Consider the following 24,174-nt stretch of genomic DNA (forward strand, 5'->3'; position numbering starts at 1 on the left):
TTCTTGACGAGGTCACTACCGAAGCCCAGCTGGGGTTCTGTGGTGTCATTTGCAGGGGGACAGCCCTGTGCATCTGCCTGGCACCCCTCAGACACCACCGGTGAGGGAAGACAGCCAAAGACAGGGAGAAACTGTAGGTTCTCAGCACTACTGCAGCCCCTGGGGCGCCGGGGCTCCCCAAAGGGGCTTGGCAGCAAGGAAGGGGAGGGGGAGTAGGGCTCTCTTAGTCTGTCCCAAGGCCTTTGGCTTTGTCCTCTGCCCACCTGGGATGTGGTACAAACACAGGTAGGGATGATCATCCACTAGGGCCTCCCCTAATCCACAGACCAACAGCCAGGCTCAGAGCTGTCCTGTCCACACCTCCCCAGACCCCAAAGCCACCACACTGCTCCAGGGCATCAGAACCGGAGTACTGCTTGGGGGGGAGGAAGGGGGGGTGGTGGCAAACACCTATGGTCCCAGCTGCTCAGATGCAAAGAAAGCAAGCAAGCAAACAACCCAGGAGCCAGTAGCTCACGCCTGTCATCCTAGCTACTTAGGAGGCTGAGATCAGAGGATCACAGTTTGCAGCCAGACCGGGCAGGACAGTCTGTGAGACTCTTATCTCCAATAAAATGCTCAGAAAAAGCCGGAAGTGGCGCTGTGGTTCAAGTGGTGGAGCGCTAACCTTGGACACAAAGAGGCTCAGAGACACAACGCTCAGGCCCTGAGTTCAAGCCCCATAACCAGCAAAAAACAAAACAAAAAAAAAAAAAAAGGAAAAAAGAGAAAGACCAGCGGACGTGGCTCCCGGGTGGGGCGGGGCTCTGCAGTGGGAGGTGGGGCTGCACGATGGAGTGTACATCAGTGATTGGGTGTGACTTCACGGCAGGAGGCGGGGCTCCATGGTGGGAGGTGGGATTCATCATGAGTTGGGCTCGGTGATTGGGTGTGACTCTGCATTGGGAGGCGGGGCTCCGCAGCAGGAGGCGGGGCTCCACAGCAGGAGCCGGGCTCCCAGGATGGGTAGGGCTTAGTGATTGGGTGTGGCTCAACGGTGGTGGGAGGGGGTACGACGCAGGGGGCGGAGTCTCGGCGGTAGAGCTCCACCTAGCAAGTGCAGGGCCCTGGGTTCAAATCCTAGTAGCAACAAAAATCAAAAAGGAAGGAAAAAACATGTGCCAGGCTGGCTCCCGTAACGCAGGAGATCCCGCGGTCTTTCCGCGGCAGGAGATCCGAGGTCTTTCCACCCGAGGCCTTGGATTCGGGTTAAGCAGTTTGCAGTGTACTCAAGATGGGGACGGCCCCGGGGCGAGGAAACCCAGGGTGGGAGGTCTGAAGGCCCACGATCCTACCAAGTCAGAGGAGGAGGGGAACCCCCAAGATCCAGGATGGCCACGGCGCACACCCTGCCAACGGGGTCCGTGTCTGGAGACGCCGAGGCTGTCACGGCTGGGGGAGGTCGACGGCGGCGGCTGCGAGGGTGGCAGATGCTGCTCGGGGACCCCCCCCCCGAGCCCGGGCGGCCCACCCCGCGCCAAGGCCTCGCTGCCTCCCGCAGAACCGCAGAACCGCAGAACGGGCGGCGCGCCCCGGTGCGCCGGCGGAACGCGGCCGCGGCCCGGCCCCGGCCCCGGCCTCCCCTTACCTCGGCCAACTTCCCGCGAACTCCTTGTCCACGCGCAACTTCTTGACCTTCTGCATTAGCCGCACCGGGTGACCGGGAGGGCGCAGGGGGGCCGCGGAGCCGGGGCCCGGGCCCGGGCGGAGCGGGGCCGCGGCCGCATCGGCCGCGCACCGGGCTCCGCGCGCGCAGCCGGGGCCGAGGGGCCGTGGGGCTGCGGCGGCCGCGCTGCCGCGCCGGCCGGGGCCGTGCTCTCCCGGCAAGGAGTTACCCATCGCCGGCCGCGGGGTGCCCGGCCGCGCCTCCGGGTGCTCCCCGGTGCCGCCCGGAGACCCCCTGAACACGCCTCGGCCCCACAACCGGAAACCAAGTCCCTGCGGAGCTCCCAGGGGCTCCGGCGTCGCTGTCCGCGCGGCACTTGCCGGAAATCACGCCGCGGCCTCGGCATCTCCCGACCCCGGCCGCGGGGGGCCTCGGGGGCCGCGGGGGCCTCTCGCTCTTCCCCCCTCCCCGCCTCCTCCCCCCTCCCCTCCCCTCGGCCTTCCCCCCCCCCACGCGCCGGCTCCGCCCCGCAGCAGCCGCGCGCCCAGGCGCCTCCCGCAGCAGCCGGCGCCCGGGCGCCTCCCCTGCGCATTCATCCGCCGGGCCACCTGTCGGCTGCCACAGCCTGGACCAGCGCTTCGTCGTCCTGGCAACGACCGCTGTTGTCCACCGCCGCCCGGCCTCCCCCCTGCCCCCGCCGCGCCCCGCGGCCCCGCACTGCGGGGGCCCCAGGCGCCCCCTGAGGTCCGGCGAGGAGGCCCGGCGCAGGGGGCGGGGGGCATCGCGGGGACATCGGCCGCTCGGTAAGTCCATTTGTCATTTCTACTTGACACCCTCCCCCCCACACACACACCAGGCCCCATCCCAGGCGGCAGCCCCTCCCCCATCGCTGGAGGGAGGAGGCCCGATCCACTGCCCAACGCCAAGGGGACCCTGCCCAACCCCCCCGCCTCTGGCGCAGAAGAGCCAGGACTCACGCCGGGAAGGCGTTCAGACATTAAGAATTAAGAATGTCACCACACCAGGCCGGGCACCAGGCCGGGCTCTGAGGGTTCACGCCTGTCATCCTAGCGACTCAGGAGGCTGAGATCTGAGGATCGCGGTAGGAAGCCCGCCCGGGTAGGGAAGTCGGTGAGACCCTTATCTCCAACGAACCACCAGAAAACCGGAATTGGTTAAGGAGTAGTAAGCTAGCAAAAGAGCTCAGGGACAATCCCCCACCCCCACCCCCAGCCCTGATTCAAGCCCCACAGCGGGAGCTGGGTGCCTGTCACCCTAACTCCTCAGGAGATTGAGATCTGAGGATCTCAGTCTGAAGCCAGCCCAGAAAATCTTTTCTCTAATTAACCACCAAAAAGCCAGAAGTGGAACTGGGGCTCATGTTGTAGAGCACTAGCTAGCCTTGAGCAAAAAAGCTCAGGAGCTGCGTGCTGGTGGCTCACATCTGAGGTGGCTCACATCTATCCACTCGGAGGATCCCTGTTCAAAGCCAGCCAGGGCAGGAAAATCTGTGAGAACCCTTATCACCAGTTAATCACCAAAAAACCAGAAGTGGTGCTGTGGATCAGTGGTAGAGTGAAAAAGTTCAGGGACAGCGGCCCATGCTCTGAGTTCAAGCCTCAGGAACACACACCACACACACTCACACACACAGAATGTCACATCAGGACATGGAACACAGAGGTCAGAGCAGAAGAGGCAAAGTGAGATTGTTTTGAACCCAGTGACAAAGATGAGGACTCCATGCCAGAGAGTTGGGTTCAGATGAGCACTGGTAGCTCACGCCTGTAATCCTAGCTACTGAGGAAACTGAAAGTCGGCTTGGGCACGAAAGTCTGTGAGACTCGTATCTCCAGTTAACCACCAAAAAGTCAGAAGCAGAGCTGTGGCTTTAGCAAAAAAGGTCAGGGACCGCTCCCAGGCACTGACTTCCAGCCCCAGGACTGGCACACACACACACACACAGAGCTCTTATGACACCTGACATGATAGAAACTAAACCACTGTCAGCTAAATATGTCAATAAACACCACAGCAAGGTGAGCACCAACTTGAAGCCCCAAGACTGAATGTGGATCCCTGGGTGTGGTGGACAGGGGCAGCCACGCCCCCTGCTCCATCCAGTTGCATCAGCCCTCATCCCATTTTATCTCGGGTTTCCTGGGTAGGCTCTTTCCAGGGACAGCTGGGTGGGACAATGGATGGAAGGCAAAGCCTTCGTCAGACCCACCAAGTTACAGCCATCTCCCTGGGTCAGTGACCCCAGGGCCGCCTTGAAAAGCCACTTCCTGTCAATCCCAAATTCCAGAGCTGTGGCACAAATCTGTCCACCACACCACCACCATCCCCCCCTTCTCCCAGCCTGCCTGGCTGCCGCGCCCCAGCACAGGCCAACTTCCTAAAGGCTCCCAGAAACTTCCATTTCGGCCACAGGCAGAGTCCTGAATCTGGATAGAACGAAGATATCATGAAGGCCACGACAGTGGCTAGACCGCCCTCGGCCTGCTCATTTTCTACCATCATAGTCCCACTCCACTCCGCATCCGGGAATCTGCACCCCCTGGGATTTGTCCCCCTTGGGAGACAAGGCATCCCGGCTGTCCAGTTGCCCCCCACCCTCACCCCAGGACCCAATTGGCGCCTCCGGGGTCCGGTTGCCCACCTTTCACACCGGCTGGGCCATAATCCCCCAGCTCTTGGAAAGCAAGTTGGTTCCTACTGTTCAGACCAGGGGCTTTCTCGGACCCCCACCCACCCCCCGCCCCAAGGGGCCGCTGCCTGGGATAGAGGCTGGACAGAGGGGTGCCGAGGCGGGCGGGGGGGGGCTGCACTGGCCCGGGAGCGGGACCAGGCGGCAGTTCGGGGCAATCGGGGCCTGGGAAAGTTAGGGGTGGCATGCGGCGGGTCCGCGGGCCGGGCCGCCCCTCGGGGAGGGTCTGCGGCGGGGTGGGGGGGCCCGGCGCCGGTGGCCGGGCGCGGCGGGCGCACCGACTCCAGAAGGGGCCTCGACCCGGGGGGGGGGAGGGGGGGCGACCGGGGCAGCGCCGCCGGGACGGACCGACGGGACGCGGGGTCGGGAGCAGGACAGACGGCGAGGTGTGCCCCGGCGGGTCAGAAAGCGAGAGGGTGGTGCGGGACGCCAGGGAAACTGAGGCAGGGGGACTGGGGGTGGGGAGGGGGGGCCGCCCCGATGGCGGGCCCCGGGGCGCGCGGAGGCCCGGGCGGAGGCTGGGGGGAGGGGGAGGCCGGTCCACGGCGGGTCCAAGGCCGTGGGAACACAGGGACGCGGCGCTCCGGACGCTGCTCACCGGGATGCCAGGCGGCGGCCGGGCTGGGCAAAGGCGTCCCGGGGCCGGCGGAGCCTCACGCGCGAAGCTCCATGCCCGGGACTGCGGCCCCGGAAGTGGCGGGCGCGGGGGGACAGCGGCGGCGGCGGACACGGGGACCCGCCGGCTCAGCTTCCTTTGACCCGGAAGTCGAGCTGCCCAAGCGGCGGCCTGTGATTGGCTAAGGTTTGGGCGGTACCAATACGCACAGAGCTCCGGGGGGGGGACGGAGACCGGCCGTGCGGCCAGCGCTGCAGGCGACGTTTGGTTTCCGGGCAGGAGAGAAATCCTGAGGCGAACACCCCCGCGAGATTTGGTACGGTCCAGCCCAACCGCTGAGTTCTCTGATAAATAGTCTAAGAGAGAACTCTTCTGCAGGCGGGCGTTGGTGGTATAGTGGTTAGCATAGCTGCCTTCCAAGCAGTTGACCCGGGTTCGATTCCCGGCCAACGCAGTTCGCTTTTCTTGCACAACTGAAGGATTCAGAATGGCCTTTTCGTTTCCTCACACTTCGGTTAAAGAAAACTTTTAAAATATAAAAGAAACAGAGAAAACGAGCGGTGCTAAGATTCGTGTCAGAGATTTGCTCTCATTATAAAGAGAGAGAAGGTGTACAATGAGAGAAAGCAACAAAGAAGAAAGAGCGAGCTGTTCCCGCCCGGGATCGAACCGGGGACCTTTCGCGTGTGAGGCGAACGTGATAACCGCTACACTACGGAAACCCGCGGAGGGCCGCTTTTCCGACCCCCTGACCATGCAGGTATACAATGTTGCCACTTTGCAACCTGTGCAACAGTGTCACTTCCCAGGAGCCCCGAGGGAGAGGCCGGGGAGCAGAGGCGGATGAACACCTGCGCGCACGCGCGCAGACCTTCAGTACTGGACCAATTAACTACACCGCCCAGGAGAAGAATCCAAGAGAGAAGAAAAAGTTTGCTACTCCATCGCAAATCAAGCTCACCTGCCCTGAGTTCCTCACAGACGCGATGCCAGCAGCAAGAGCCATTTTCAGTTTCTGTAAGGAATCCCCGTTCTATGTCCAGCTCCTTAAGGAGCTTTGTGAATAGAACTTTCCATTCGTGTGTGTGTGTGTGTGTGTGTGTGTGTGTGTGTGTTCAAGACCTAATCTGGGGAAAGAGAAAGGAAAGAAGGAAGGGAGAAGAAGAGGAGGAGGAGGAGAAGAAATTACATTTATATATTAAATAGATAAACATGTGTATTATATAATTATATATTAAATATATTATCTATAATAAGTATACTATACATACACACATAGTGTGTGTGTGTGTGTGTGTGTGTGTGTGTGTGTGTGTGTGTGTGTGTGTGTGTGTAGTGGATCTGGGGCTTGAACCTGAGCGCTGGGTGCTGTCCCTGAGATTCTTTTGCTCAAGGCTTACGTTTTACCGCTTGAACCACAGCTCATCTTCCAGCTTCTTCAGTAATTTAGGGGAGATAAGAGTCTCACAAACTTTCCTGACGGTGCTAGCTTGGAACTATGATCCTCAGATCTCAGCCTCCTGAGTAGCTAGGATGACAGGTGTGAGCCACCGACAACTGGCTAGAATAAATTATATTTTCATGTAATATTCTAAAACTCAAAATCACATGCTGCATTTGCTTTCTGTGGCCAGCACTGATGCAGATTTCCTGGCTAGAAATGATGCAGGGTTTTGTTGTTGTTGTTTTTCCATGTAACAGGTCTGAGGCTCAAGACCTGACATGGGCTTCTCTGTGCTAAATGAAGGTGGTGCAGGCAGGTACGGGGGCAAGCTGGTCCTCCTCCCCTCCCCCGTCCTCCCCATCCCTCCCCCCCCTCCCACCCAGGGCCATTGGGAGGGTCCAAGTCTGGGCTGTCCCAGCTCCCAGAGGCCTGGTATCCCAGGCTGGTGTGCTCTCCACTCCTCATCTTTGGCAAGCCCTGGACCCTCTTATAAAGACTCCTGTGCCTGGGGCTGGGAAGGTGGCTCAGTGGTAGAGCGCATGCCTTGCATGCCAGAGGCCCTGGGTTCGATTCCTCAGCACCACATAAGCAAAAAGCCAGAGGTGGTGCTGTGGCAGAGATGAAGAGCTGAGGGACAGCACCCATGGCCCAGAGTTCAGACTCCATGACCAGACCCCCCCCCAATAAAACAAACAAACAAAAGACTCCTGTGATTATATCAGACTCCCTCGGGGGACCCAAAATAATTTCTCCAGGCCCAAATCTGCCCTTTGAAAGAGATGGGCATTTGAGAGGGCACATGAATTATTTCACCAACCCCACCTCCTCAAGGATTAGAAATTCATTCACCCCTACACGTTTTTGTGCAGGTATGCCAGTCCTAGGGCTTGAACTCAGAGCCTGGGTGCTGTCTCTGACTCTTTCTTTCTTTCTTTCTTTCTCAAAGCTAGCTCTCTACAACTTGAGCCACACAACTCCACATCTGACTTTTTGGTGGTTCTTTGGAGTCAAGAGTCTCAAGTAATCCTAGGTGCTTAGGGGACTGATATTGGGAGGATGGAGGTTCACCCTCAGCCTAGGCAGAAAAGTCTCTGAAACCTGACATGGTGGCACCCCTCTGCTACTTCATCTACAACAGAAAGATTAAGATAGGAGGGCTGTAGTCCAAGCAGCGACCAGGGTAGAAGATGAGACGTGATCTCAAAAATAACCAGTTTAGGGGCTGGGAAGGTGGCTCAGTGGTATATATATACATATACATATACATATACATATATACATATACATATACATATACATATACATATACATATACATATACATATATACATATATACATATACATATATATATATATATAGAGAGAGAGAGAGAGAGAGAGAGAGAGAAATAGAGTGATTGTCATGGTCAAGGCTTTTAATCAATACATAGTAATTGCACACATTTTTTTTTTTCAGTCATGGGGCTTGAACTCTGCCCTGGGCACTGTCCCTCAGCTCTTCAGCTCAAAACTAGCGCTCTACCACTTGAGCCACAGTGCCACTTCCAGTTTTTTTGTGGTTTGTTGGAGATAAGAGTCTCATGGACGTTCTTGCCCGGGCTGACTTTGAACCTCGATGCCCAGATCTCAGCCTCCTGAGTAGCTAGGATGACAGGTGTGAGCCACCAGCGCCTGGCTAATTCCACACATTTATGTTGGCACAAGATGATAAGTTAATACACTCAGTGTTTAGTCATTAAATCAGCATGATTTGCATTTCCATGAAATATTAATAATGTCTTTAAACTCCTATATGCTTTTGTTGTTTTAGTTGGTCGTGGGGCTTGAACTCTGGGCCTGGGCGCTGTCCCTCAACTCTTCAGTTCAAGGCCAGCACTCTACACTTGAGCCACAGTGCCACTTCCCGTTTTCTGGTGGTTTATTGGAGATAAGAGTCTCACAGACTTTGCTGCCACGATTTTGAACTGCTATCCTCAGATCTCAGCCTCTTTTTTTTTTTTTTTGTCGGTTGTGGGCTTGAACTCTGGGTCTGGGCGCTGTCCCTCAGCTCTTCAGCTCAAGGCGAGCGCTCTACCACTTGAGCTACAGCGCCACTTCCGGTTTTCTGGTGGTTTATTGGAGATAGGAGTCTCACAGTCTCTCCTGCCCGGGCTGGCTTTGAACCGCGATCCTCAGACCTCAGCCTCCTGAGTAGCTAGGATTACAGGCATGAGCCACTGGCACCCAACCTCTATGAGCTCTTTTCTTACTCCAGTCCTAGGAGTTCAACTCCTGGCCTGGGTGCTATCCTAGAATTCTTTGCTCTCAGGGCTTGTACTCTACTCTTTGAGCCATGGCTCCACTTCTGGTTTTCTGGTGGTTCATTGGAGATAAGAGTCTCACAAACTTGCTTGCCCAGGCTGGCTTTGAGCCGCGATCCTCAGATCTCAACTCCTGAGTGGCTGAGATTACAGGGGCGTGAGCCATGGGTGCCGACTTTTGTTATATTTTGAACCCAGTGTCAGCTTGCTCTCCGTCTGCCTTTCCAGCAGTTCACCTGGGATACCATGCTGACCTACCATGCTCCTACTTTCCTTCTGGGGCGCAGCATTGGGTCCCATCCCCTCCTCTGCCCACAAGCCTCTCTGGCTGTGCCCCAAGACCCTCTCTGCGCTTGCAGACACCCACAGACCTCCTCCAGCCTGGGCCTCTCCTAGCACCAGACTTGGGGTTCCATTGTCACCAGATATCTCCAGATTGGGGGTGGGAGTTTGTGGGTCTCACATTCAACATGGCCGTTTACACCTGACCAGTCCCTCTACACCAGCACCTCTGGCAGCCCCAACCCCAGCTGAGCATAGCTCTGAGCTCCTGGGACTCAGCTACATCTGGGGACCACCGGGACCCTGCCCACATTCGATCACTGAGTGAATTAAATAAGTACCCATTCCAAAATACCTATAGTGCACACCCTCCTTCCCCTCAAAACACCAGGCGCCTGCTCCTGGACCTGCCAGTCTGCCAAGCAACTACCACAGGGCACACATGCGAGAGCAGAGTCCTGTCCCTCCCTCCTCTGCCCACAGCCCCCCCCCATGGCCCCAATCATCCCACGGGACGGAGGGGGGGCACAAAGCCAAGCTCCCCATGCCCTGCAGACCCAGGACCCTGCGTGTCCCACCACATCCCTTCCCTCTCATTTGCTCCCTTTTTCTGCTCAAGCCCCTTGGGCCTTCCCACAGCTCCATCCTACCCCAGGGCCTTGGCACAGGCTCTGTCCTCTTAGTTTTGTTTTCTCCAGGGTTCAATTCCTCTTCTCCAGGTACTGTCCCTGAGCCTAGTCAGCACTAAGCCTCTCCTCCTGGACCAGGGCATACAGAGAGTCTCTGATCACTGCCATAATCCCAGGTGTAGACTCCCCTCAGTACCACCTCCTCCTCCTCTTCCTCCTCCTCCTCCTCCCCCTCCCCCTCCCCCTCCCCCTCCTCCTCCTCCTCCTACCCCCCACACCAGGCTGTGAGCTCACGGGTGCATGACCAGTCCTCAAACTGTATATTACTTGCTCCTTGAATCTAGATAGTCCCCTGTTGGAATTATGAATCAATAAACAAGCTGGTCAGATAAGAGAAGGGACTGGCGTTGGTGGCGGCTGTGGAGTAATATAGGAGGGCTTCCTGGTGAAGGAGGAAAACTCGTTCACTCTCTCTAGAAGTCCATCGAGGCCCCCAGACCTCATTTATCTTAAATTAAGTGATCCACACACAAAGCAGAAGCTGAACCATATTCCTTTTAATTGCGGTGTTAGCTGAGAGGACCTGGGGCGGGGAGAGGACCTGGGGCAGGCGCAGTGTCCTGTCTATCCACTAGGGGTCAGCAAATGAACAGTGGAGCTCCAGGGTCCCAGCCGCACTCATTTTTCTACCACCCCCACCACCACCCCGACCTCCACTGTGGGTCTTGAATTCAGTACCTGGCCGCTGCCCCTGAGCTCTTCAGCTCAAGGCTAGCTCTCTACCACTTTGAGCCACAGCATCACTTCCGGTTTTCTGGTGGTTCACTGGGAATAAGAGTCTCACGGACTTTCCTGCCTGGGCTGGCTTTGAACCGAGATGTCAGATCTCAGCCTCCTGAGTAGCTAGGATTACAGGCATGAGCCATGGCTCTTGGCCTCATATTTGCATTGGACCCAAGCAGGTTTCTATCAGGGAGGGTTGGCAGCCTGTCCTACCTGAAGTCTAACCATCTGAAAATGCCTTAGCAAAAGTTCATAAAAGGAAAAGAAAAAGGAAAGCAAAGGACTTGCAGGGTCTTACGCTTGGGCATCCCAGCTACAGAAGAGGCTGAGAATTGAGGATGGTAGTTCGAAGCCAGCCCGGGCAGGAGAGTGTATGAGACTCATCTCCAATCAACTACAGAAAAATTGAGAAGTGGAGCTGTGGCTCAAACAGTAGAGTGACAGCCTTGAGATAAAAAAAAATCAGGGATAAGGCTGGGAAGGTGGCTCAATGGTAGAGCGCTTGCCTAGCATGCATGAAGCCCTGGGTTTGATTCCTCAGTACCACATACACAGAAAAAGCCGGAAGTGGCACTGTGGATCAAGTGGTAGAGTGCTAGCCTTGAACTCAGGCCCAGGCCCTGAGTTCAAACCGCAGGACTGGCAAAAGAAAAAGAGTCTGGCTTGTGTGATCGGAGGGTAAAATGCTTGCACAGCATGTAGGAATAAAGCTCAGTGTTTCACCCCCCAGCACCCCCAAAATAAATAACACAAGGCCTAATCACGGGTGTTACGATGTGACAGCGTCACGCACACATCCTTGGCATAACCCTGGTTCACAGGAAAAGCCTGCCTTCTGCGCCTTTCTTGTTTCTGCTTTATGGTAAGGGGGGAAAATTCAAAATTCTCTCTTCTGATTGTTTGAGACCCATAACACACTCTGGGCTCAGTCGCCCCACGAGCAGCTACCTGCCTTGACCCAGGGTAGATATTTATTTCTAGGCCTTTCCACAGCCCAGAAGTGCCAGGGAGAGAATGACTCAGCTGGCTGGCTATTTTTGTCCCAGGAGAACCTTGAGCTAGATGGGAGGGAGGATGGGGGACATGGCACGGCCGCTCTCCCTCTTGGGGGGCGGTATAAGAGGGTCTGGGGGAAGGGCAGGAGCACAAGCAGGCCCTCCATCCCTCTTCTTCCTCCCCCTCCCCTCCCCCCTCTCCCTCCCCTCCCCCCTCCTCCCCCCTCCCCCTCTCCCTCCCCTCCCCCTCCTCCTCCCCCTCCCCTCCCCCTCCTCCCCCTCCCCCTCCCCTCCCCCCTCCTCCCCCCTCCCCCTCCGCCCCCTCTTCCTCTCCCTCCTCCCCCTCCTCCCCCTCCTCCCCCTCCTCCTCCTCCAGTAGCTCCCACCTTCCCTATATCTCAAGGCCACTCTGGTATTTTCAGTTCAGCACAACCATCTGTTTGAAGACTAAATATACAATGAAGAGGGGATAGGCGGGGGTTGATGGAAGGATGGGAAGGTTCTGGGAGGGTTCCCCCTGTTTGGCTCTATCCACAGAACCTGCTGCAACATGTCCTCCACTCTGATTTTTCTTTCCAGCTCCCTCAGACCAAGTGCTGAGATCCCAGCTGTGCTGCATGACTTTGGGTAGGTAAGTCACCCTCTCTGAGCCTCCAGTTGATGATCTGTAATGAGGATCATAGGCAAACTCCCGAGGGAGGGGCAAATACAGAAAAGGGCCAACCGTGTGCATAGTAGATGCTCAATGCAGAGAACCCACAGTGAGGGTTTTGTTTGTTGTTGTCTTCGTTTGTGACACAGGGTCAAACACAGGGCCTCCTCAGCCCAGCATTTGCACGCGTGCAAATGCTGGGCTGAGTTTTTGGCCTCTGTGTGTGTAAGCTTTCTCTGCTCAAAGCTGGCACTCTACCACTTGAACCACAGCTCCACTTCCAGCATTTTGGGGGGAAGGGATAATTAATTGGAGATGAGTTTCAACAGACTTTCCTGCCCAGGCTGTCTTTGAACCTCAATACTCAGATCTCAGCCTCTGAGTAGCTGGGATTACAGGTGTGAGTCACTGGCACCTGGCTTCACTTCTGCCTTTTTTTGTAGTTAACTGGAGATAAGAGGCTCTGGAGCTGGAAGCTGGTGGCTCACACCTACAATCCTAGTTACTTAGGAGGCTGAGATCTGGGAATCCAGGTTCCAAGCCAGCATGGGCAAAAAAGTCTGTGAGATTCTTTCTTTCTTTTTTTTTTTTTTTTTTTTGGTAGGTTGTGGGCACTGGGCCTGGGCGCTGTCCCTCAGCTCTTCAGCTCAAGGCGAGTGCTCTACACTTGAATCACAGTGCTACTTCTGGTTTTTTGGTGGCTTATTGGACATAAGAGTCTCATAGACTTTCCTGCCCGGGCTGGCTTTGAATGTGATCCTCAGATCTCAGCCTCCTGAGTAGCTAGGATTACAGGCGTGAGCCACCAGCATGGGGCTCTGAGACACTTATCTCCAATTAACTACCAGAAAAATTAGAAGTGGCGCTGTGATTCAATGTGGTAGAACACTAGCTTTGAGCAAAAAGCTCAGGGATAGTGCCCAGGCCCTGAGTTCAAGCCCCTGGATTGGCACATACACACACAAAAGGGTCCCCAAGGGCTAGGCAGGTGGCTCAGTGGTAGAGCGCTTGCCTTGAATGCAGGAGCCCCTGGGTTCAATTTCTCAGCACCACATAAGCAGAAAATGTCAGAAGTGGCACTGTGGCTGAAGTGGTAGAGCTCTAGCCTTGAGCTGAAGAGCTGAGGGACAGCGCCCAGAGTTCAAGCCCCAAGATCGACCGGAAAAAAAAAAAAGGGTCCCCAAGTGTATTTTATCCTATTAAATATCCTCCCTGGTGGGTGCCGGTGACTCACACCTGTCATCCTAGCTACTCAGGAGGCTGAGATCTGAGGATCACAGTTCAAAGGTAGCCCAGGCAGGAAAGTTCATGAGACTCTTTTTTTTTTTTTTGGGGGGGGGGGGGTCCGGTCGTGGGGCCTGAACTCTGGGCCTGAGCGCTGTCCCTCAGTTCTTCAGCTCAAGGCTAGTGCTCTACCACTTGAGCCACAGTGCCACTTCCGGCTTTATTTTTTATGTGGTGCTGAAGAATCGAACACAGGGCCTCAAGCATGCAAGGCAAGTGCTCTACCACTGAACCACCTTCCCAGCCCCCATGAGACTCTTATCTCCAATGAACCACTAAAAAGTCAGAAGTAGAGCTGAGACCCAAGTGGTAGAAAATTAAGGGACAGCAGCCCCAGGCCTGGTACAAAAGATAAAATAAAATCTCAGCTCTCAGGAGGCTGAGGCAGGCGGAGGGGGAGGCTGAGGCAGGCAGAGGGGAGGCTGAGGCCGGCCTGGGCAGCACAGGAAGCCCTTGTAGCTGAGGAAGAGTCTTTGTACCCCAACTTTGGAATTTTCTCCTCTTCCAAAAAATAAATCCAACTTAGCCGTGAGCAGGGCAGATGGGAGGCATGGGCGGAGGTGAGCCCAACCAGAAATCGATGGAGTGGAACTTTTTAAAGGAAAGGGCAGGAGGAGAAGGAGAGAGACCAGACAGAGATAAGGCAGAGGCAGGGACGAGGCAGAGATAAGGAGATCAGAATCTAGAATGGCCAGCCCTGCCCATCAAGGTCATTCTCTCCAAAATGTACTGGTGATGGTGACTGGACCTCTCAGCCCTTTCTTGAGATGAGGACAAAGAAGAGAAGATGGCAGCGTCGGTCATTTCTGTGCACACACACACACACACACACACACACACACACACACACACACACGTCCATCTTCCCTCCCCTCCCACCCACCATTCACAGGCTCCACAACTGCTCTCAGCCAGGAAACCAACTCGGAAATGTTTGACAGAAAGCAGGACACAGAGGATGAAATGTGGGGAAATAGCCAGGCACTGGTGGCTCAGGCCTGTCATCCTAGCTACTCAGGAGGCTGAGATCTGAGGATCACAGATCAAAGCCAGCTGGGGCAGGAAAGTCCATGAGACTCTTATCTCCAATAAACCACCAGAAAACCAGAAGTGGCGCTGTGGCTCAAGCAGTAGAGGGCTCACCTTGAGTTGAAGAGCTGAGGGACAGTGCCCAGACCCCTTTCCCTCCCTCCCCTTCCCCCAGTTCAAGCCCCAAGCCTACAAAAAATTAAAATTAAAAAAATAGTGTGGAAATAAGACAGAACCACGGGCAAAGCCAGGTGCTGATGACACCCGCCTGCAATCCCAGCTACTCAAGAGGCCAAGATCTGAGGATGCTGGTTTGAAGCCAATGCAGGCAGGAAGGCGTGAGACTCTCATCTCCTATTAACCACCAGAACAAGGCCAGAAATGAAGCTGTGGCTCATGTGGTAGAGCACTAACCCTTGAGGAAAGAAACAAGAAAGAAAGAAAGAAAGAAAGAAAGAAAGAAAGAAAGAAAGAAAGAAAGAAAGAAAGAAAGAAAGAAAGGAAAGAAGAAAGGAAGGAAGGAAGGAAAGAAGGAAGGAAGGAAGGAAGGAAGGAAGGAAGGGAAGGAAGGAAGGAAGGAAGGAAGGAAGGAAGGAAGGAAGGAAGGAAGGAAGGGAAGGAAGGAAGGAAGGAAAGAGAAGGAAATGCTCAAGGACAGCACCCAGACCCTGAGTTCAAACACCAGAACTGGCACCAAAATAAAAAAAAACCAAAACAGGTTGATTTGAGGTCACAGTTTTGGAGGTGTCCATCTACCACCAATTGGGCCTCTGGCCTGTGGACAGAGCACAGAGGGGAGCAAACCACTCCCATCAGGAATCAGGGCCCTCATGGCCACGCCCCTCAACAACACATTCCTTCAAGCCACGCCCCATTTAAAGGCCACACCCCCATCAACAACATGTCCCCTCTTTAACCACTCCTTTCTGACACTCCTCTAAAGACCACGCCTCTTCATGGACACGCCCATTTCTAAGCCACACCCCCAAATGGCCTGAAGACCTCTCATTAAGCCCTGCCTCTGAAAGGACCCACCACTTCTGAAGAGTGCCACACCCGGACCTTTGTCTTATCCAAACTGTAGCACCAACTGCCTTCCCTGTTCCTTCTCCAAATTTTTCTTTTTTTTGCCAGTCCTGGGGCTTGAACTCAGGGCCTAGGCGCTGTCCCTGAGCCTCTCTGTGCTCAAGGCTAGTGCTCTACCACTCTGAGCCACAGCACCACTTACAGCTTTTTCTGTGTAGTTTCTTGGAGTTAAGAGTCTCACAGAGTTTCCTGCCTAGGCTGGCTTTGAACTATGATCCTCAGATCTCAGCCTCCTGAGTAGCTGGGCTGACAGGTGGAAGTCACTGGCGCCCAACTCGCTATCCACATTTCTGACCTGTGAAATCCTGTTTTTGTTTGTGCAGGTCCTGGAGCTTGAACTCAGTGGGTTTGACTCGATGCTGGAGCCAAGAGTGGTGTCCGTGAGGACTCAGCCGTGGAGAGGTCTGAGGGAAGGTAACCATTCTCAGCAGGAGGTGGTGAGGAGATGCCCCCAGCCGGCTCTCAGGCCTTGGAGTGTCCCTGAGCATATAACAAGTGCTCAGTAAAAGCTTAATGGAGGAATGCATTGCTTCTCCTGAAACCCAGGTACATCCAGATCTGTCTTTGGGCACCATCCAGATGAATCACTTAAGACAGCCCCTACTGGAGGTCCAGCGCTGGGACCCCCAGCCCACGCCTCATCTCCCCTGTCTGGGGCCTGATGGCTGTCTATGCCCTCCAGGCCTTCAGCTCTCTTGCTGGGCTGAGATTTTTCATCCCTGCAGTCAAGCAGGGATGGTCCTGTTGCTAATGTGGTCTTTCTGGGCTTTTACAAGAGGGTATAGATCTGACCTAGTACTCTGGGGTAGCTTTTGTCTCTGTCTCTACGCCTGCCTGGCTTCCTTCCTTCCTTCCTTTCCTTTCCTTTCTTCCTTCCTTCCTTTCTTCCAGTACTGATTCTAATCAATTTAGAGCCTCTCTCGTCTCTGTTCTCCTGCCCATCTGTCCTTTGTTAATCTTTTTTCTTTTAAATTCCTAGTTTTGGGGTTTCAACTCTGATTCTGGGCACTGTCCCTGTGCTATTTTTTTCTTCCCCAGCCTTGTCCCTGTGCTTTTTTTTGTTTGTTTGTTTGGGGCCTGAACTCTGGGCCTGGGTACTGTCCCTCAGCTCTTCAGCTCAAGGCTAGCGCTCTACCACTTGAGCCACAGCACCACTTCCGGCTTTTTTCTTTTTGCTTATGTGGTGCTGAGGAATCGAACTCAGGGCCTCAGGCATGCAAGGCAAGCGCTCTACCACTGAGCCACCTTCCCAGCCCCTGTCCCTGTGCTTTTGAGCTCCAGCTTTTTCTGCTTATGTGGTGCCTCATGCTTGCGAGGCGAGCATTCTACCACTGAGCCACCTTCCCAGCCCCATGAGACTCTGATCTCCAATAAACCACCAGAAAAATGGAAGTGGTGCTGTGGCTCAAGTGGTAGAGTGCTAGCCTTGAGCTGAAGAGCTGAGGAACAGCACCCAGGCCCAGAGTTCAAGCCCCGCAACCAACCAAAAAAAAAAAAGTCTCATGGACTTTCCTGTCCAGTTTGACTTTGAACTGTGATCCTCAGAGCTCAACCTCCTGAGTAGCTAGGATTACATGTGTGAGTCCCAGGTGCCCCACAATCTCGCTGTCATTCTGTGACTTTCTTTCTCCATCTCTCTGTCCCAGGCCTGGCCCTGTCTCTGTCCCTGTCTCTCTCTCTCTCTGCCCCGTCTTCCCTCCACCCACCTCTCCCATTCTCCTGGTGTCTACCCTACCTCCTCTTCCCTCCCTCCTTGGACTCCCGCTTTGGGAGACAGCAAGAGCAGGTGGTCAGCCAGCCAGACACCTGGGGATTAGCTGCCTCGCCTCCCTGTCCTGGCATTGCCAGAAATCTGCCGTCACCGGCTTTTCACGGCGCCTTGTGGAACAGTCCACCTCCTCCCGTGAAACCCAATCCGGTGCCCCCTCCTGGGTCACCGGGCGGCCACACGCATGGTCACACGCTCTGCACCTGTGGGGCTGGGCCCCTCAGCCCCCTCCCTAATGCCGGGAGCCCCCCCTCTGAGCCCCAACATCTGCACCCAGACACAGGCTTATTAAATCAAGACTCGGTGTGTTGGGGCAATTTTCCCATTTTCTCCTACTTATTTTCCAAAGCGTACGCACCTTAAAGAGAGAAAAGCAGTGTGATCTTTGTATTTCTTTTTTCTCATCTCTGAATTTATACAACACTTAAAAATAAAAACTATGATCAGTGGTACAGGAAATTATAAAAATAGTGTAGACAACTCCCTGATACTCTTCCCTCCACCTCCCACACGCAGAGAGTGTTTTGGATCCTTCTAGAACATTCTCAAAGCTAGGAAATTGGCACGGGAACAGCAGAGTCAATTAGACATAAAGTCTTCATTCCAGATTTTCCTTTTTTGGATGGCAGGGACTGGACTAGGGATCATCTCAGATCCTTTGGGCCTGGTAGGCAGGCCCTTTACCATTTGAGCCATGTCACCAACCCTTTTCGTTGTTTTACAGGTAGAGAAAGGTCAGGCCTAGACTTCAATCCGTGTCAGCAGGGATGACAAACATGGCAGGGTTGGCCCACCTTTGGTGGAGATGAGGTCTTGCAAACATTTTCCCTGAGCTAGCTTAGAATTGTGATCCTGTCTGTTCCAACTTTCTGAGTAGGTAGGGCTTTGTGCCTGGCCCAGAGTTTTATCTGATTTTTTTTAATTTTATTTTGTTGTCAGTCATGGGGCTTGAACTCAACCTGGGCTCTGCCCTGAGCTACGCTGTTGCTTCTTCTTCCTCCTCCTCCTCCTCCTCCTCCTCCTCCTCCTCCTCCTCCTTCTCCTCTTCCTTCTCCTCCTCCTCCTCCTCCTTCTTCTTCTTCATTTTCTCAAAGTGAGCGCTCTACCACTTTGTGCCACAGCTCCACTTCTGGTTTTCTGGTGGCTCATTGGAGATAAGAGGCTAATAGACTTTCCTGACCAGGCTAGCTTTGACCCTCGACCCTCAGTTTTCACCCTCCTGAGTAGCTAGTAACTAGGATTACAGGTATGAGCTACCAGCATCCAGCTCATATTTTATTTGTCTCCTCCCCCCTCTCTAGTCATGGGGCTTGAACTCTGGGTCTGGGCACTGTCCTTCAGCTCTTCAGCTCAATGTAAGCGCTCTACCACTTGACCCACAGCGCCACTTCTGGTTTTCTGGTGGTTCATTGGAGATAAGAGTCTCATGGAGGGGCTGGGAAGGTGGCTCAGTGGTAGAGCGCTTGCCTTGCAAGCCTGAGGCCCTGGGTTCGATTCCTCAGCACCATATAAGCAAAAAGAAAAAAAGCCGGAAGTGGCGCTGTGACTCAAGTGGTGGAGCGCTAGCCTTGAGCTGAAGAGCTGAGGGACAGTGCCCAGGCCAGAGTTCAGGCCCCACAACTGGACCCCAAAAAAAAAAAAAAAAAAGAGTCTCATGGAGGGGCTGGGAAGGTGACTCAGTGGTAGAGGACTTGCTTTGCATGCCTGAAGCCCTGGGTTCGATTCCTCAGCACCACATAAGCAAAAAGAAAAAAAGCCGGAAGTGGCGCTGTGGCTCAAGTGGTAGAGCGCTAGCCTTGAGCTGAAGAGCTGAGGGACAGCGCCCAGGCCCAGAGTTCAGGCCCCACGACCGGACCCCCCCCCCAAAAAAAAAAAAAACTGTGCTCCTCAGATCTCAGCCTCATGAGTACCTTGGATTACTGTCGTGAGCCACCAGCCCCGTTTATTTCTTTGAGCCAGGGTAGCTCAGGCTGGCTGGGAACTTCAGATCTTCCTGCCACTAAATCCTGAGTGCTGAGATTACAAGCAGGCACCACCCCACCTTTAATCCTAGTCTACTCAGGAGGCTGAAATCTGAGGATCACCGTTCAAGGCCAGCCTGGACAGGAAATCCATGAGCCTCCTATCTCCAATGAACCATCAGAAAACCAGAAGTGGTGCTGTGGCTCAAAGTGGTAGAGCGCTAGCCTTGAGCAGAAGAGCTCCGGGACAGCGCCCAGGCCTTGAGTTCAAGCCCCAGGGCCGGCGCAAATATGGTAATAATAATGATAGTAATAATGACAAGAAGGAAAGGAGGAGGAGGAAAGGGAGTAAGGGTGAAGGAGAGGAGAAGGCAAAGGGGAAGAGGAGAGAGGAGGAGGAGGAAGATACAGGCCAAAGAGCCTGATCCACACCACTGGGCAATCACACACAGAAGCCCAGTACTGTGTGGTCTCCTGAGTTTCCCTCCCTGCTGTCCCCCACTTTTCTGATGCCCCCCCACAGCTGCCCACGCAGCGGCTCATGCTGGAAAATCCACAGTTACTACAGACATTTCTACCACATTGTCGCTATGGTTTCCAAAGGATGTTGACTCCCTCTCTCCCCTCCCTCCCCTCCCTCCCCCCTTTTTCTCTCTCTCCCCCCCCCCCTTTCTGTCTCTTTGAAGGAAGCATTTTTTCTGCTTCTGTATGTTTTCCTGGCTTTCAGTTCAATGGAAGTACAAATGTATGGAATGTTCTAGAAGCCTGGGCCCTCAATCCAGATAATCCCCCACTGTGGGCCCTGACCTCATTCCCGTGCGAGGAGATGGTTCATGGTGGGCTCATGAGATCCATCATGTGTTCTCTGTGACCCCCCCCCATGTCCCTCTGCACGCCAGCCCTGACTCCTCCTGCCCTGCCTGCCACCCTCCCGTGGCCCCATCGGCTGTGGGGTCCTCAAATGCCTCCCAACTCAAACCCCTCACCCATCCTGGCTAGTAGTTATCCATCCCAGATCCCAGGCTAGAGGTTTAGGGGGCTGATCATGTCCCCTATAACTAGCTCCAATACCGACCTTCTCCCCAGGACCTGGTGACATCACCAACTAAGATATACCCTCACTCTCTTGGCCTACAATGAGCAATGCTTCCTCATGCCACAGGCCCTTTGCACACTCCAGCCCTCTTCAATTTTCTTTTTGTTTTTGTTGCCAGTCCTGGGGTTTGACCTAAGGGCTTGGGTGCTACCCCTGGGCTTTTTGTTGTTGTTGTTCAAGGCCGACCACTCTACCACTTGAACCGTAGCTCCATTTCTGGCTTTTTGGCAGATCATTGGAGATAAGAGTCTCCTAGACTTTCCTTGCCCGGACTGGCTTTGAATCGTGATCCTCAGATCTCAGCTTGCTGAGTAGCTGGGGTTACAGGCGTGAGCCACCACACCTGGGAGACCAATGTCTTTTGTTACAATGTTCTCCTACCCTGGGGCTGGGAAGGTGGCTCAGTGTAGAGTGCTTGCTTGCCTTGCATGCATGAAGCCCTGGGTTCCATTCCTCAGTACCACATAAGCAGAAAAAGCCAGAAGTAGTGCTGTGGCTCAAGTGGTAGAGCACTAGCCTTGACCTGAAGAGCTGAGGGACAGCGCCCAGGCCCAGAGTTTAACCCCCACAACTCCTACCCATGACACACTGGGCCTGTGCTACCACCAACTTGCAACAGTTTATATCTTGAGAAGTGTGACTTTGTCAAAGCTTGGTGACAAGGTTGCTTTAGCCTTAAATGAAACAATGTACATTCTTACACTGGACACACCCATGCCAATCCTGGAGCTTGAACACAAGGCCTGCACGCGTCCCTGAGCTATTTCACTAATGGCTGGTTCGCTATCATTTAATTCACAGCTCCATTTCCGGTTTCCTGCAGATTCATTGGAGATAAGAGCCTCACTACTTTCCTGCCCTGGCTGGCTTCGAACTGGGATCCTCAGATCCCCGCCTCCTGAGCAGCTAGGATGACAGGCGGGAGCCACCGACGCCTGGTGGAAATTCTCTTCTGCAAAGATGCAGTGGCCACACTGGTGAGAGCTGGTGAGTTTTGCATGGGGCAACAGTGGGTGGAGACATGGTTTCAACCCCTTCCCTGTGGGGTGGACACACCCCCAAGGGCTCCTGCTGTTCCCAGTACTGAGGAGGGGGTCTGGGTGGCTATAGGGTTGGGGGGCTGTCTGGTGCATGGTAGGCTGATCAGAGCTCAGCCCTTATACTTCACATGCCTACCCATTGGATGGCTTCATCCGATTTTATTTCCTTCTATGGTGCTGTGGCTGAACCCCAGGGTCTTAAGCTTACTGCTATACCCCACCACAGCCCCACAGACTTTTTGTTTTCGTCAGTCTTGAACTCAGGGCCTGGGTGCTGTCCATTAGCACTTTTTGTTCAGGGCTAACACTCTACCAATTAAGCCACAGCTCTACTTCCGGTTTCCTGCTGGTTCACTGGAGAGAAGAGTCTCACGGACTTTCCTGTCCGGCCTGGCTTTGAATACGATCCTCAGATCTCAGCCTCCTGAGTAGCTAGGATGGCAGGCGTGAGCCACTGGCACTGGGCTACGGAATGGTTGACGGGGATCCTTTGCCTGTCCCGATGGCTGCTATGCCGGCACGGGGTGACGCATCTGTGTTTATCTCATGGATAAAAAACAATCAGAAGCTGGACACTGGTGGCTCATGCCTGTCATCCTAGTTACTCAGGAGGCTGAGACCTGAGGCTCCTAGTTCAAACCCAGCCTAGGCTGGAAAAGTCCATGAGACTCTTACATGTAATTCACCAGTGGAAGCTGGAAGTGGTGCTGTGGCTCAAGTGGTAGAGTGCCAGTCTTGAGCCAAAGGAGCTCAGGAACAGCTGCCAGGCCCTGAGTTCAAGCCTCAGCCCCCCCCCCCCCCACACACACACATAGAATCTCATACCTGAGTGTATGCCGACCCTGACCCTCAGTTTCCCCATCTGCACACTGGACATGAAGAACTGAGCCTCAGCACTGACAGATACGGGCCAGGACCTGTGATGGTGACCAGAAGGCCTTTGGGGGGACAGGGAGATTTGAAGGCATCGTCTCTGAACGTGAGCTCTGAGCCTGAAGCTTCCAGTAACTGCAGGTACGATCTGTCTGTCTGTCGGTCCGTCTGGGTCGCCCGAATCCCTGCCCTTGTGGCCACGTCCTGTTCCTGGGTCTGGGGACTCCGCCTGGGCCCTCGCTCCCACCTCCTCACCCCCAGAGCCCCCTCCCCAGCCGCGCCCCGAGACCCTCAGCTCGGCCACTTCTTCCCGAGGCGCCAGCTCCAGCCGCGGCGGCCGCCGTCGCCCTGGCAACGCCGGGATGCCCAGCAACAAGTCCCCCCGCGCGCGTCACGTGCCCGGCGCTGGCCAATCGGAGGCGGGCGAGGAAGCAGGTCAGCCCGGGGAGGGGGCCAAGTCCGCCTCCTCCCCCTCCTCTCCCCCCCCCCGCCCCTGCACCGGGCTAATTACCGTAATTGCGGCGGGAGCAGCGTTCGTGGGCAGGGGCTGGGGGCTGGGCCCGGGCTGGGGGCTGGGGGCGGGGGCGGGGGTTGGGGGCTGGGGGCTGGGGGCTGGGCTGGGCTGGGGGCTGGGGCTGGGCTGGGGGGCTGGGGCAGGGGCTGGGGGCTGGGGCTGGGCTGGGGGGCTGGGGGCTGGGGCTGGGCTGGGGGCTGGGGCTGGGCTGGGCTGGGGCTGGGCTGGGCTGGGGGGCTGGGGCTGGGGCTGGGGGCTGGGGGCTGGGCTGGGCTGGGGGGCTGGGGCTGGGGCAGGGGCTGGGGGCTGGGGCTGGGGTTGGGGGCTGGGGGTGGGGGCTGGGGCTGGGGTTGGGGCTGGGGCTGGGGGTTGGGGGCTGGGGCTGGGCTGGGGCTGGGGCTGGGGCAGGGGCTGGGGGCTGGGGGCTGGGGGCTGGAGCTGGGGCTGGGGGCTGGGCCCGGGCTGGGGCTGGGGGCGGGGGCTGGGGGCTGGGCCCGGGCTGGGCTGGGGGCGGGGGCTGGGGGCTGGGGCTGGGCTGGGCTGGGGGGCTGGGGGCTGGGGGCTGGGGCTGGGGTTGGGGGTTGGGGGCTGGGGCTGGGGCTGGGGCTGGGCTGGGGGGCTGGGGCTGGGGCTGGGGCTGGGCTGGGGGGCTGGGGGCTGGGGCAGGGGCTGAGGTTGGGGGTTGGGGCTGGGGGCTGGGGCTGGGGCTGGGGGTTGGGGGCTGGGGCTGGGGCTGGGGCTGGGCTGGGGGGCTGGGGGCTGGGGCTGGGGCTGGGGCTGGGCTGGGGGGCTGGGGCTGGGGGCTGGGGCTGGGGCTGGGCTGGGGGTTGGGGGCTGGGGCTGGGGCTGGGGCTGGGGCTGGGCTGGGGGTCTGGGGCTGGGGGCTGGGGCTGGGCTGGGGCTGGGGGCTGGGGCTGGGCTGGGGCTGGGGGCTGGGGCTGGGCTGGGGGGCTGGGGCTGGGGCGGGGGCGGGGCTGGGCTGGGGCTGGGGGCTGGAGGCTGGGGCTGGGGGCTGGGGCTGGGGGCTGGGGCAGGGGCTGGGCTGGGCTGGGGCTGGGCTGGGCTGGGGCTGGGGGCTGAAGAGCCAGGCCTGCCTCACAGCAGCAAGCCAGGCATGTATTAAGCACCTACTGTGTGCACGCGCTGGGGAGGCAGCTTTGGCCAGTGGCGGGGGGGGGGGGGGGGGGGGGGGGGGGGGGGGGGAGCTCCTCCAGTTTGGGTAATTCTCCATTTTGGGGGCACAGGGAACAGGATGGACAAGATCCGGCATTCCTCCGCACGAACCCACTTCGCTGGACGTTCACTGACTGCCCTGGTGCAGAAATAGAGTTCCACCCGGCCCCCGCAGCGGCGCCCGTGATCCAGCAACTCCCGAGGCTGAGGGCTGAGGATCAAGGTTGGAAGCTCCAAAAGGCCGTGGGATTCGGATCTCCAATGAACTACCAAGAAAGCTAGGAGTGGAGCTC

The 24,174-nt window shown here is 56.3% G+C and overlaps 1 protein-coding gene and 2 non-coding genes across 5 annotated transcripts in view; 1 reads left to right on the top strand and 2 right to left on the bottom strand.

Moving 5' to 3' along the window:
* Nucleotides 1-5,100, bottom strand: part of Dpp9 (dipeptidyl peptidase 9) — a 32,124-nt gene extending 27,024 nt beyond the window's left edge. Inside the window, exon 1 of one of the 3 annotated variants that reach the window (XM_070008416.1) lies at nt 4,954-5,100. Coding sequence is in view for 2 of the 3 variants with exons in the window: in XM_070008418.1 (XP_069864519.1) it covers nt 1,628-1,683 (56 nt within the window). In the remaining variant the exon portion in view is untranslated. Of the gene's footprint in view, nt 1-1,627; nt 1,716-4,953 lie in introns of those variants that run through there. The other 2 variants (XM_070008418.1, XM_070008417.1) reach the window with 2 other exon arrangements.
* A 253-nt stretch (nt 5,101-5,353) lies between these two features.
* Trnag-ucc (transfer RNA glycine (anticodon UCC)) lies at nt 5,354-5,425 on the top strand. Its single transcript has one exon. It is a non-coding gene; the product is annotated as a tRNA-Gly (tRNA).
* Nucleotides 5,426-5,620: 195 nt separating this feature from the next.
* Trnav-cac (transfer RNA valine (anticodon CAC)) lies at nt 5,621-5,693 on the bottom strand. Its single transcript has one exon. It is a non-coding gene; the product is annotated as a tRNA-Val (tRNA).
* Between the last annotated feature and the right edge of the window lie 18,481 nt (nt 5,694-24,174).

The sequence above is a fragment of the Dipodomys merriami genome, unplaced genomic scaffold (assembly GCF_024711535.1).
Source record: "Dipodomys merriami isolate MVZ:Mamm:240054 unplaced genomic scaffold, mDipMer1.0.p SCAF_70, whole genome shotgun sequence".
Lineage (NCBI taxonomy): Eukaryota > Metazoa > Chordata > Mammalia > Rodentia > Heteromyidae > Dipodomys > Dipodomys merriami.